Source organism: Sipha flava, unplaced genomic scaffold (genome assembly GCF_003268045.1).
Source record: "Sipha flava isolate LNK unplaced genomic scaffold, YSA_version1 39_pilon_pilon, whole genome shotgun sequence".
NCBI classification, from domain to species: Eukaryota; Metazoa; Arthropoda; class Insecta; order Hemiptera; family Aphididae; genus Sipha; species Sipha flava.
The window spans coordinates 519,054-533,701 of record NW_020273107.1 but is presented as its reverse complement, the minus strand read 5'-3'; the positions used below and the strand labels follow the sequence as shown (position 1 = coordinate 533,701).

Sequence of the window (14,648 nt, the reverse complement as noted above, 5' to 3'; positions counted from 1 at the left end):
ATATATATATATATATATATATATATATATATATATATATATATATAAATAAATATATATATATATATAATATAATATACGACCATACGAGTATATATTTAATTTAACCCCCTCTAAAAACTGTATAGGGTCGTAACCAGTGGTGTATGCAGGGGAGTGTCAGGGAGTTATAACACCCACCACTCCTGACAAATAATTTAAAGTATTTTTTCAAATTATGAAACCATGATTAAAAAAAAAAAGGAAATTTTCCTGATAAAACATTTTCAAGAAACAGTAACATAAGCGTTTAAACGACCAAAACATAGATCAAATTGTTCTATAGGTGACCCTAAACATTTTTTTTTTAAATTATTGTATTACTTTCATTTGTAGACAACGTAGTTCAACAGTTAAGTTTCATATTTATACAACACTAAATCTGTATACACTGGTGTGAACCAGAAATTATTCTACATTAAAAATAATTAAGACTGATCTTCAAAATTTTCATTTAAAGCTTTATGGTTAAGTAGTTTTAAATATTAATTATGAAGTCGGATGTTGAAGTTGAAGTTGAGGAGGTTAATAAAATCGTTATGCTGACTTGATTTTAAAAATATGTATACTATATTTATTTGATGGTTATGTATATATTATATATACCTTAATGTTTTTTCTTATTTCATGATATTTATTTTGTTTTCATTAATTATATTATTATAAAATAGTGGGAAGAGGAGATTTTTTAGTGATGAATAAAAAAAAAAAAAAAATGGTCATAAATTCTTGTATATTATGACGCCTCCTCACCCTTAAAAAAATCTTGCGTACGCTATTGCTCGTAACTTGTATCAAGCAATCAAAGTTTATACTAATTATGTATAAGCTATGGACCCCCCACCTCCTGACAATTTGAAAATACGCTACTGAATCACTTCATACATATAATAGTGTGTTTATATTTAATTTAGATTTAATAATACGAGTATAATAAAGATCATGGGAAATCAAGTGTTAAAAAAAAATTCTTATTTTAATATAAACTGTTATCGAATAATACATGGAGGGAATAACAATTGGTTGTGTGTAACTAATATATATTTCCTTAAAATAGGTTTGCTTACTTTTTCATTTAATCTAATATGATGTATAGGCGAGGCAGTGCGATGACATTGATGATCTCTGTCTTGAAGCTGACCAATGACAAGCTGACTCCGCCCAATGAAGTCTCGCATTACTCTGCCACCGCATCGAGGTCATCTACGATCATCATTCTGTTGACGGCAATATGGACAGCTCCGAGGGAAGACGACCGAAGTGTGCAAGATGTAGAAACCATGGAGTTATATCGTGGTTGAAGGGCCACAAAAAACGGTGTTCTTATAAAGAATGCGTGTGTCCCAAGTGCAATCTCATAGCCGAAAGACAACGTGTAATGGCTGCTCAGGTAAGTTGTGCTAAACATTTATCTTTAATAATTATTTTTGCTGGATTTACAAGTATCATATATTCATAAAAAAAAAAAAAAATTATACCAATAAAATAATTTTCTATTTTATGTCTATACTTTTTAAAATTTGAAAGGTTGGTAATCAATTATTTTCATTTATTATACTTATGGTTGCGTGTTATTTTAGATAAATGTTAACAAGACTTATTTTAAATACTGTCGAGTAATTTATCGGATACTTTATGTTAGTGATAAGAGAAATTTATTGAATTTAATTATTTAACTTCAATGATCTGGTAGAAAAAAAATCATAAGTAATTCTTAAGCAGAAAATAAATGTATATAGAATACACGTTATTTTTTACAATATAATATACAATACAAAATATTTTTTTAACATATTTATTTTAGATTCTGTATATTATATAAATATAGATATATATAAATATAATGTATATTTATGACTGTATATATTATCTAGTATATATTTAAATGGTTAAAGTTGTTTAAAGGAGGCTATTTAAATTTATTTAAAAAACCTGGGGTTCTCAAATAAGTAATACACCACTATAACAATGAATATACAGTCAACTCGCATTATAACGAAGTTCGATATAACGAAAATCTCGATATAACGTATAAAACTGTCGGACCCTTGAAAACCTCGTGCTATAACGAAAAATCAAATGTATTTTGGTCCCCTCGATATATCGAAGATTTTTTGGCTAAAATTCACGTAATGTAACGAATTTTTACAATTTTGGAGATTGATACAGCACATTTTACGAGTTTGTTTCGGCCATTCTTATGCGATAAGATAATGTTCATGTATCGTTTATATGATACACGTCTGTTAAATGTAAATTGTATTAAATATAAATAAAAATTTGTTGCTATCGACAAAGGTTTAGTTGTCTGTGAAGTTCTCAATGACGATGAGATTTTGAATAAAGCTGATGACGAAGAGCCCCCCGTAAGCTCGAATGAAGCAAAATTAGGTCTCCGTGCCGTCTTAAGTTTTTTACAAAGACATGATATTGACGACAGTGTATTTTGTAATATTCTAAATTTGAACAACACTATTAATCGTGTAAGCGCAAATGGATACACACAAAAAAAAAAATCATATTTTTTTAAAAAATAAATATGTATGTATGTAACAAACAAAAAATGTATGAATGTATCTAATAAAATATTTAATAATAATCTCATATTGTATGTAGGTATGTAATTATAAAAATCTAATAAAATTTAAATTTTCTTTTAAATATCGTTTAAACAAATTTTGTTGATTTATGCTTTTGATATAATGAATTTCGATGTAACGAACTTTCGATGTAACGAACTTTTTGCTCGGTCCCTTGAAATTCGTTATATCGCGAGTTGACTGTATTACCAATTAAAAATTAACTTTGTTGCGTCTATAACTTTCCAAAAATCCAAAAGATTATACAAATAATTATTTTGTTTAATAAAATTTATAACTATACCTTTAAAAAAAAAGTTACAACTTTTTTAATACGATATTAATTTACTACAACCAACAGTATACGAGTACATTTTACAAGTTTAATATCAAGCCTAAAAGCCTCGAACATATTTATTTTATTGGGCCATATACTGCATTCTTTTGTTATGTTTTAGAAAACTTGTTGCTTCCTTATGGATCCTAATTCCAAATTTCTTCATTCTAATGTACAGCGATTTGCTATTGAATGATTTATAAAGTATAAAATATTTTTAATTACATTTACTTGTATTATTATTTTATTTTTGATTAATAAGTTTTTGACTTAAAAATATCATTAATATGTGATAAATATTTAAAATCCATATCCTCCAGAACTCGTTAATTATAGTTAAAAATTTACGATTTTTAATGTCCATACTTTTGGTTTTTGGTTTCTAATTCTGAGTTTAAGTTAGTATAAAGTACTAAAATTTGAGTATGTAAAATGTTAAATTAGAATTACTTAAAAAGTATTTGAAATTACATTTTATATATTTCAATAAATTCATGGTAAAATATTATAAGACTAATTGCTATTATGTCCAATATTTAAAATATATTTAATACTAAAATGTTATGAAAATAATTGTAATACTTTTTTAATTCGAAAAATGTAATAAAAATATTGTATATGACTATTCGTATTTATTACTTAATAATATATATATATATTATATTTTACTTTATCATATCAATTAAAAAAATATTTACTTTTATGTTTTTCAATTTACTATGTACCTATACATTTAATTGAAACAACCGACAGTCTTCATACTTAGAATTTTCGTCATTATTTGTATAATAGGATCATTTAAATTACTATTTGATAGTTGAAAATCGACAAGTATTTTCATTCATTTAAATTGTTTGATAAAAAAGGTCGCGTTAAAAAGGCAGCAAGCTGCGGAAGATGCTATAGCGTTGGGATTAGCTTCTGTTACTTCTGGAACTAAATACGGATGTTTACCACAAGGTCCCATATTCGGAATAACAGTTCCGACCTCTAAATCTCCCGTTGGTACGTAAATGGACTAGTTTGATTACCAGGACGAAATAAATGTAAGAAACCGTTTTCAGCTATGGAAGAAACTACCCGGCCCGAAGAAAATCCAACAGCTACTACTCAGACGTCGGATGGAGCTAAAGGAGTAGTACCACCGGGTTCTCTTGATTTGCTGTGTCGGTTGTTTCCAGAAAAAAAACGTTCAGTCTTGGAACTTGTACTGCGTCGATGTGAACATGATTTGCTCAAGGCGATTGAACACTGTGTACCTTTATGTAAGACTTTGACCACCGCTCCCAAGTCTCGAAAATCCAGCACCGGTAAATATTTAATAAATAAAATGCTCAACCAACAACAACGTGAAGTTAATTTTAAACTTACTCTTTTCTTTCTATAGACAAAGTAGACGTACCTCAAACCAATACTATTGGTTCCGCATTTATGCCTTGGGGCTTGCACCGTGAACCTCCAGTAGCTCATCAAAATACTCGGAGACAGCTGGCAACTAGATTGACATATCATGTACCAGAACCAACCACGTTGTTTCATCATTTTAGGTAAAACTATATTATTACAAAGAACTGTTTGTTATAAATATTTTTACGAGTTAATTATTCTAAAGTGTTAGTTTACTGTCAATCAAATTTTTATTGAAAAAAAGAACTACCAACGTATGATTTGATATAGTTGAACATTTTTTTTGAAAATACATAAATTTATCGAACTTTTATAATAGTGTACTAGTAAAATATAATAAATATAAAAGTATATTTTAGTCAAACTAGGTATACGTTTTTTTACTCATAAAAATGATGTTTTAAGTATTTCATAATTGGGTACATCGATTTATATGCAATTGAATATTATCAAATCAAGTACAAAAATAAACCAACACATTTTTTCTAGAGCACAATCTACTGGAGTTTCTTGCGGGCCGCCATTTTATTTGCCGCCTTTTTTGCTTGAATCAGCCGAGTCATGTCATGTGGCCAACTGTGCAGAATGCGCATCAGCTGCTGCTCAACAGATATGAAATTCTCGAAATCGCCATTACCGTTAATATTCGATTAATATTAATACTCGATTATATATATATATATATATATATATATATATGTTACGGGCAAAGTATACAATTTGGACAATATAGATAACAGATGATATGATTTAATGAAATATGATAAATCAATGAATAATGACATGTATTTATATTATTGATTAATTCATCTCAGTAGATATAATTGACTGTACCACCAATCCTTTCTTGGCTATGTTTCCTTTTCTTCTACATGATTCGCAACTATTTAACTATAATATAATCATATCTCTGGTGATATTTTTATATTTTGTATTTATCTTGTGTTCCATCCTGTTTCGTCAACCATGTCCAATCGATAAATGAACTTATGTATAACATCAAATAACTCTTAATTATGAATATAATATTTGATTTCGTTGTTTTCAGATACTGGTGCAATTAACTTATTAACATCAGAAACTTTTAACACGTTAAATTTTTTTAAAAGTTTTTAATCATTCGGTTCCTTTTTCTTTGAATTGTTTTTTAATTGATTTTTATGTAAAATTAATTGATCAAATTTTAACTTGGTAAAAAATGAAGTATTTGAACCTCTTTTTTTTAACAAATTGTTTAAATTTTCATTAAACTTTTCCATATTCGAATAAGTAGTTAGGTACGCATTGAATGAATTAACCTGCACTATATAAACTATTCACGATTATTAAATAGATCATTTTTGAGAATAGGTAAAAGGCCGACTGCACGATAATCACTGCAACTTCATACAATATAACTTATATATCAGTAAATATAGTAATAATATATTATGTCACGTACACGCGTATAATATGTGGACAAGCGGACATCTCCATTGTAAAAATACGATAAGAACACACAAACTAGTTACAGATAATAATTTGACTTTATTTTAACTATGTTTTACGATTTATCATATTTTATTAAATCATATCATCCGTTATCTATATTGCCCAAATTGCATACTATATTGATACATATATACATAAGATATAGAAGATTGTATAAGTTCATAATTTGTGTTGATTATAAGTTGTCTTATTTAAAATAAAATAAATGCTTTTACCTATATTCCTACGTCTGTTTTATTGTCATTTTAATTTGTTTTATTTTTAAAACTCGACGCAATTGGAACATGAATTAAAGTACATGGCCACCCACATTATTTCGTGTCAAAGTCAAATAAATGAAACGCAGATAAACGGTAATGTTTCGACAAACATATACTAACAATAGTGCATTTGGCAGGAAACAAGAGAATTTCTGGACTTTTCTCAAAACTGTTTGAAACGTCTTTTGGAAGATATATTTGTTTGGGTACGTGTCTACTAAATTTAACAATTTTTTTCTAACTCTATTGATCGATTAGATTTTATTACGTTATAATAATGAAGAATTATATCGACAATTTCGAGAGCATCGTATTTTTATTGAAGGCAGACATTGTAATACAAAGGTGAAAGTACAGCATTAGTTCTATAATAAAGGGGCAAAAAATATTACTATTATGTCAATATTTGTACGATGTTAATAATATAATAAAATGAATATACCAACACAAACAGTTATTTACTTAAGAAAACGCATGTAGGAGAAATAACTATGATATTACTATAACACTATAAACTATTTGATCAAGAAGGAAAAAGTAATAATAATGAATTAATGCAAACAGGAAAAAAGTACAAATGTACAGCAAAAATTTTAGCACGTAATCGCACTGGATTGAATAAAAATTGGTTTAGTATTAGTTTTGAAAAAGATTTTGTTTAATTAGTGAAATATTCTTAGTATAATTTGAGATAAATCGGATTTCTGTACTGTTTGGGATCAGTCTGGTCTTTGATGGATTTCGTCATACGTGAGAACTGAAAGAAAAATCACACGTAAATTATATAGTTATTGACAATGTTGACGGTTGAAAAATTAGGTCATACGAAATATGTGTCCTCTGCATTCGAGCACCATGTAGTATAATTTAGAGTTTAGCACTGTAAAACTGTTTTTATTGGGATGAGATAAGTATTATTTATTTAAATTGTTTTCGAGCGTCAGGCCATTAGCGCGGGTCGCTACGCGTCTGGACAAGCAGTATTTTTTTTTTAAATCACAAATACTATATTTTCGCATCACATTATTGCGTTGTTAGAGAGAGAACGTCAAATAACAATAAAATCGAAGTATTAATTAATGGCACGGTTAAAAGTGTCATCACGACGTTTGCCACGTGATTTTTGTGCATTCGTGAATCAAAAAGTGCGCGTAAAAACCACTCGGTGCGTCTCGGAGTACGCGATAGACCAGACGTCGAAGTCGCGTATCACGCGGGAACCGTATAAAAAGGGTGGAAGGGGGAAAAGGAGGGAAAGAGAAAGAGGAAAAAAACCTAATCGCAAACGAAAAACAAACCCCCGAAGACGTGGAGAACAAAATCTCAACAAGTACTATCATGCGTATGCGGTCGCCGTATGATATCCCGGACCCTTCGGGGTCTCTGGGTCTGCAAATTCAAAAACAAACACTGCCGCGTGCGCGCGGTTGTACTATCAATCAGATCCACCGGCGGCAAAACAACGACGACGACGACGACGAAGACGTATTGGATTTCGCGTCTTGTGTGTGTTTAACGTGCGCGATGTTTGGATATCGCGTTAACGTTCGCGGTAACTTAATAGTCGCGCGTGTTTACATTCAATTTCACGGGACGTTTGATTGAATAACCGGGATGTTCCTCCGGCCCTGGGTCCTGGACGAAAACGGATTTCCTCGGCCGGCCCCGGACAAATGATTTTTAATTCTCCGACACCATATCGTACATTACACACACGCGCGAGCGCACACGTATTATATTTAATATGTAATTGATATACCTACGGGGCTTCTACGTTTACTTTTTTCATTTACGTTCTTTTTTTTTTTCTTCTCTCCTTTCGCTCGTCCTTTTTGCTGTCGACGAAATCGCGGACGCGACGGCCAACTCTTCGTTTTTCATCCCCTTGGCGGACGAATCGCTGAAAAATCACACGGACCGGGTGGTCCATTAGCCGTTGCCGCGCTCCGCTGCTCCGCACCGCCACTGGTCTGATTGACGGGCCACTGACACCCGCTTGACACACGCGTTCAGAACAAATGCGACTTGTCCGATGTGTGTATACGCGGGAAAAAAGAAAAAAACACCGCACGGAAATAATAATATTAGTCGTTGTTTATTTATAATGAAAGCAAATGTTCGGATAAAAGGAAATGTGTTTTTAAATGTGTTTACCGTAGTTTTGCCGATTCCTCATCATCGTCTGTCGCCGAAGTAGTGTACAAACGCGTTGGCCTAAAGTAACGGAATCTCACGTACATATGTATATTATGCGTGTATTTGGTATACACGTGGTTATGTTCGTGTGTGGTTCACGTGGTATTTTCGAATAAAGTGTTTTTTTTTTTTTACAAGACCTAATTCAGTGTTTATACATTTTATAAGCGTTTCTCGTATACCCGTCTGGGTTGCGATGAATTATTATGTGGTTAATTCACTCAAAACTTGTTCGTATACATTGTGTGTATACAATCCGCAGGTTTTTATGTAATTTTTTTTCACCAAATCATCGATTTTTGCCGGTTCGTATTTAATATATATGGCCACGTTTACGTTTTCGAAGTTTATTTAAAATGTATTTTTCCTCTATTCCACATATTTTAAAAATGCTTGTTTATCTTTGGATATAAAAAAGTTATATTAAAATCAAACCAAAAGTTATCTCATAGTATATAGAATGTATATCGTTTTAGAAAGAGTAATAAAAAAATTGTTATACCGAACAATAATATATGAACTATAACTATATTTTTTTTCGGAAATAAGAAGGTATATACATACAACCAAGTTCATTGTAACAATAAAATAATAACGATTAACAAGGCAATCAAATCACTTTTAATAATTAGATTAGTATATATAATTATATTTGTTTATTTTTAATAATATTCCACGTGGTATTTTTGCTGACCCTTTCAATGTAGTAATTATCGAAAACCACCAACTACATAATAACTTCAATATGAACAAATTTAAGAAGTTGAGATTTGTTTGTAATAACAATTGTTAAACTCAGTCTACACTTTTAGAATATCTTATAAAACCGTGACTTTTTTTAATAAAATTATTACAGTTCATATATTGGCAGTTATCTCTTATGGGAAATGTGGTTTTTCATCTTATTTATGTTTGCGAAGTATATTATAATATTAAACACTTATAACAAAACGAATGTCAAATCTTTTAAAACTTGTGTTATTCTTTTAATTTAAAATTATTTTTACTCAGCTATATTAGGTATATTTAATGTTATTTTTTGGTTTCTATACTTCATAAATTTCTACTCGCACTTCATGTTTACAACGTCGATAATTTATTATATTTAATGTTGTAGAAACTGAATAGTTATGATTTAAAACTAGATGGTTTTTTAAAGAATTATGAACATCAACTTGATAGAGCAATTAATAATAAAAACGATTCTGTATAATCAAACAGAATTTTGAGTTTGGTTTTTATGTATATATTTGGTTATATTATAAGTCGGCACATTACAACGTTACTGACGAAATTAGCCTTTTTTTAACGAATAATAGATGCATTTTATGCCAATGTCTATACAAACATGTTCACAAATTTAACAAAAGCATCGGTGATTGATTAGTTTTAATAATATTCCAGATTATTAAAGAGTTCAGAGTTGAAAAATAAAAAGGCAATGACCCTAATAAATATATAAGTGTAAAAATAAAGTATCCAAAGTAATTTTTTTTATAATGTTTATACACTGGACATTGTCAGAAATTGGAAGGTGAAAATCTTGCTGAACACAAATTAGGTATTAATTATACTTAAAAAAAATTTATAATTTGGTAATTATTATTGGCTAATAAATCTAATTTTTGTTTTGTTTGAAAAAATACAATATGAGCAACTAGGTATGACGATAATTTTTTTGATGAAATAAAAAAAAAATAAATAAAAATTTAACATTAATTTGTTGTGTATACCAAATTTATTATAAAATTAACATTTAATGACTTATTTTTTGTTTGAACAGATTAACGATACAAATAAAATAAATACGTTAATTCCAATAGAATAGGTATTAGTTCCAAAACACTTGATTTTAATGCTGTATATGTTGTGTTTATTCGTATAAATAAGAAATAAATAATAAGATATTGTACATGGAAAAGGATTATGAGTCAAGTTCGACTTCATGTAAACTTATTTAACATATTTATATACAGTGTACTCTCGAATATCCGTAGTCTTTTACGAAATCATTTACTTGCATACGTGTACACAAAAAAAGAAAAAAAAACTATATCCTTATAATGTTCATTATATGTACATCATTATTTGTTTAATTGGGTTGCGATAGCCGAAGAAGAAGTCTCTTTTGATTTGGTTAATTTTGCAAAAACCATTACTGGAGGAGAGAATGTTGACGAAGATAACATTAATGAGAGAATTCATTGTGACGCCATTGATTCAGGTTTTGATTGTTTTACCGATGAAAAAATTGTAAATGGAGAATAAGATACGGCTTCGAAAAGTGAAGAAGAAAAAGACAATGAATAAAAATGTGCAATGAAGCGAGTGAGCCCCATGAAGTAGCGTTCTAAAACATATTGACGGGCTCATTCAATATCTGGAAGAACAAGATGATACAACTCTGTGTGACAAAATTATGGTAAAAAAATTCAATCACAAGTTAAAATCAAACAAAAAAAAAAAACAACAACTTGTAAGTGATTTACATGTTATAATATATGTAATTATAAGATTTTCGTTTGAATTTTAATTTTGCAGATTATCCGGGAATTCGCTTGTCCGTGGATGTCAAGCCACCCTATTCCGCGGATAATGTAGAGTACACTGTAATTGTCAATATTCGTGATATTTTGAAGTAGTTTAATCTTCGAAAACTTTTTATACATTTCTAAAATAAAACTAATAAATAACATATTTTTCTAACTAACCCTTGCACACAATTTTATAGATTTAAAACAAATCTTCTCATTCTATCAAAATGCGGAAAAGAATGTTAAAATATAAGTTCAGGTTTTGTGTACGGTTATAAAACTAATAAAGAATTAAGAAAATTATTTCTTTGGAATTAAATTTGTGTTAAATTTATACAATTTTAAAAGTTGCTGTAAGAAAATATTTAAAAATATATTCAAATATTGTTAGAAATAATTAATTAAAATATTAAAAAATCGTTGAAAAACTAATACAATATTCTCTTTGTTTTGATCAGAATATTAAATACCATAATACTAACTCATGTTAGAAGAATACATAGATATTCATAAAATACAAGTACAAATAAATGAAGTATGTGTATATCAGTTTAAAAATATGTTTACTTAATAACATAATTAAATAATTTACCATAAAAGACAATGAAATGTATATTAGTAAGAATTGATGTTTTGTTTAAATTAAAATATAACAATTTATAAGTACAATCAAAGAAAACGTAATTAACATAAATATAGATTTAATACTTATTATACAGCAAGAAAGTCTTTGACCTATTTTTACTTATTACACGAGAAGAAAGTTACTACGTCAATTTAAATTAAATACCGTATATACTCGTATATTTACACGTGACTAGTTATCTATGTATGTCATATTTTAAAATAACAGTTCGCTTTGGTATTATTTTTATTAAAATCACGAAGGTGAGTAACACTTATTATACATTCAACTAATTGGTACATGAAATATTTTTTTTTAGTGTTCATTAATGAAAAATTTTGTAATAAACATATCAGCAATAAACTTTAACAATTTTTAAACTCAAAATTGTGTAGCTCGGATTTCTAGCTCGGTCTGCTATAAATCGAGAGCATGCTGAATAATATAACTTCCGAACACTAGTTGTAATAATAATGATAGTCCGCCAATAATGAAGCCGTTCTCAATGAAAAATGATTGGATTTCGATAGTTTTAGGCTCCAAAAGTACGTAATATAATTATTTTCTTTTATATATATATATATATATATATATATATATGCTAATGCAACAAATGATCATTACAGGACAAAAGCAAATCGTTGAGTTTTTCGTTGTCGAAATTTAACTCTAAACAAAAACAAAGACACGTATTGTTTTTTATGTTTTAACCGTTGTCATTCATTTGAATGTTTCATAATAATGTATATAACCCATGTTGGGCTAACCATACGCATTCGTACTCGGTACGTCGACATCTGGTGCGACACTGAAATGTGTATGGTCTGTTTAGCGTCCACCGTGTATGTGCGTCAGAGGGTGTGTTTATAAATTTTTTTCGTCCACAGACGTTCAAAACAATCCCAGTCGGAATCATTCAAATAAAAAAAACGAGGTCGGGACGATATTGAGTGCAATTTTTCGTGTATTCGTACGCCGGAACCTAAACCGTACTTTATTCAGTTCGTACCTACTGTCCCGCAGTAGATTTCCGTTCACGTTCGTTTGCGTTCCTGCTGACCAGGGATTAAAGTGGGGGGGAGGACACAAGGGTTAATTTCGCTAGGCATTTTAACAGTATTATACAAACAAAACTTATATTAAATATAAACCATTAATCATATAGTTATATATACGTTTTTTAATTACATTTAAAGATGTACACAATCTATTAATTAAAACAATAAGTAATTCACAAGCTAATACATTTTTACAGCCCTCGAATAGTTTATATAAGAAATCGTTCACTGGCAATACTTCATAGTATATATATATATATACTTATTTACAGTGGCGGTTCTTGAGAAGCTACAAGGGGGGGGGATGAAAATATTTTGTATATACTTACAGTTTGCATACATATCCTATTTATTTGTTCCTATTGCTTGATATATGAGAAGTAATTTTAAGTTCTATAAACTTTATACCACAATGGTATAACTTAAAAATATAGATCAATAAAAAAATTAAAACAATAATTATTTTCATTCAAACTTAATTAACAGTCAAACTTTTATAGAAGCATAAATTTTTGTAAACAATAAATAGTTTTGACATAAAATTATCATCAAAACGATTTTCTGTGAACTGTTTGCTCATTCATATTTTTAGTTTTTACACGGCTCAAGGGGAGGGGAACCTATCGCCCACCCATAAAACCGCCACTGCTTATTTATAATTAATCATCCAGTAATTATGTGACACTATATGGACCGTTGAGAACGATTTACGAATTAAAGTCCTTTCTGCCATTTTTCTTTAAACTTTAAGCCCTGCTGCCAATGGATCAATCGGAGACATCATCGGTCCGGTTCTCGACACCGTGTAACCGTTGGTCGGTTTGCGAAACGGGTAGTGTGGTATGCCGCGAGCGCTCGGCACACCAAACATGAAAAGGGCGTTCTGTTGGAACGGACGTGATGCCGTTCGCGGGGTCGATAAGACCGGCGTACAACTGACAGTCAGTAGCGACGCGTAGTAAATAATCTGAGGAATCTTAAATCGTTTAACATAAACTTCGTACAACAACGAACAAGAAAATCCCTTTTATTAGACAAATGAATTACATTTAATACTTAATTTAATATTTAGTTAATATCTTTAACTTAATTTAATATTTAGTTAATATCTTTAACTTAATTTAATTGTAATTTTTTTTGTAAACTAATGCAATTCTGCAATTTTTGTTATCTGTGAATTCGTAGATGACGTTGTACAGCGACTAACGACGGATTATTGTCATGAATGCAGTTTCAACAGCGTCTATAATCCGCAGATTATTCTCCCCCCACCCTCTCCGTCAAACCGTTACGTGTTACGATTGAACCTGTTGGAAGTCAGTTTCACCGGAACGACGACTGTCGTCGAAATTACTAAAAAATAGTGTTTCCGTTGAAATAACTATTTATAGATTTTATATTTTACGGCCTTAAATTTATAATAACAATAAATATAGAAAACGCTATAACATATTTTCAATAAAAATAAAAATATTTCTATACATTTTTAAATAGTCATTATTTACAGGTAGCTCTTTTTGTTTTTTTTTTAAGGAGAGATGCAGTCTCAAAGTCCTAACCTGATGAGCCGCCTCTGCCAACGGTTATCGGATACCGACGACGAACAGAACATTTTTCCCCGATACCATTGGTTTTATGCTTATTTAGAATTTACGTTCAAACGTCGAATCGTTTTGGGACATTTTGTAAATTAAATGTAGATAAGTACCTATTGTGTCTTGATAGTAATTCTTAGATAGCAGTGATAATTTAACTCTGTCCATAGTAACCCCTCCCGAAAATATTTTCCGTATACACCACTGACCTCTGTCGTAAGCGTAAGCGGTTTACGTCTCGGCCGAACGGAAATCCCCGAAAAACCCATTCAACCGTTCGACGTACCGGTCTGGGTCTCACGTGTCCGGGCCCCCTGCACCGCGCACCACAATCCGGGTGCGTGCATGGGCCGTCGGGGCGTCTCCGCGTTAATAGTGCACGACCTAACCCGGGCGGTACCGTCAATGGGGCCGGTGCAGCGGACGGCGCGCGTATTGAACGCATGGTCGGTGGCGGCGGCGCAGGGTGAGTCGACGCGCGGCGCGGTGCATAGGCAAACTCGGTACATGTACGGCGGTGACCGCGG

At 30.4% G+C, this 14,648-nt stretch overlaps 1 protein-coding gene across 1 annotated transcript; it reads left to right on the top strand.

Annotated features, from left to right (window-relative positions):
• Positions 1-1,133: 1,133 nt before the first annotated feature.
• Positions 1,134-5,080, top strand: LOC112688548 (doublesex- and mab-3-related transcription factor A2-like). Its single transcript, XM_025561803.1, has 5 exons — positions 1,134-1,429; positions 3,822-3,960; positions 4,020-4,265; positions 4,343-4,502; positions 4,852-5,080. The coding sequence occupies exons 1-5, from the start codon at positions 1,271-1,273 to the stop codon at positions 4,976-4,978; spliced, it is 831 nt and encodes a 276-aa protein (XP_025417588.1). The 5' UTR covers positions 1,134-1,270; the 3' UTR covers positions 4,979-5,080.
• Positions 5,081-14,648: the final 9,568 nt, after the last annotated feature.

Bases quoted from the DNA above. Each gene is read 5' to 3' on its own strand.
- LOC112688548 (XM_025561803.1), top strand. From the start codon at position 1,271: ATGGACAGCTCCGAGGGAAGACGACCGAAGTGTGCAAGATGTAGAAAC. The intron at 4,266-4,342 runs GTAAATATTTAA...TTCTTTCTATAG, and splicing joins GTCTCGAAAATCCAGCACCG to ACAAAGTAGACGTACCTCAA. The intron at 4,503-4,851 runs GTAAAACTATAT...CATTTTTTCTAG, and splicing joins ACGTTGTTTCATCATTTTAG to AGCACAATCTACTGGAGTTT.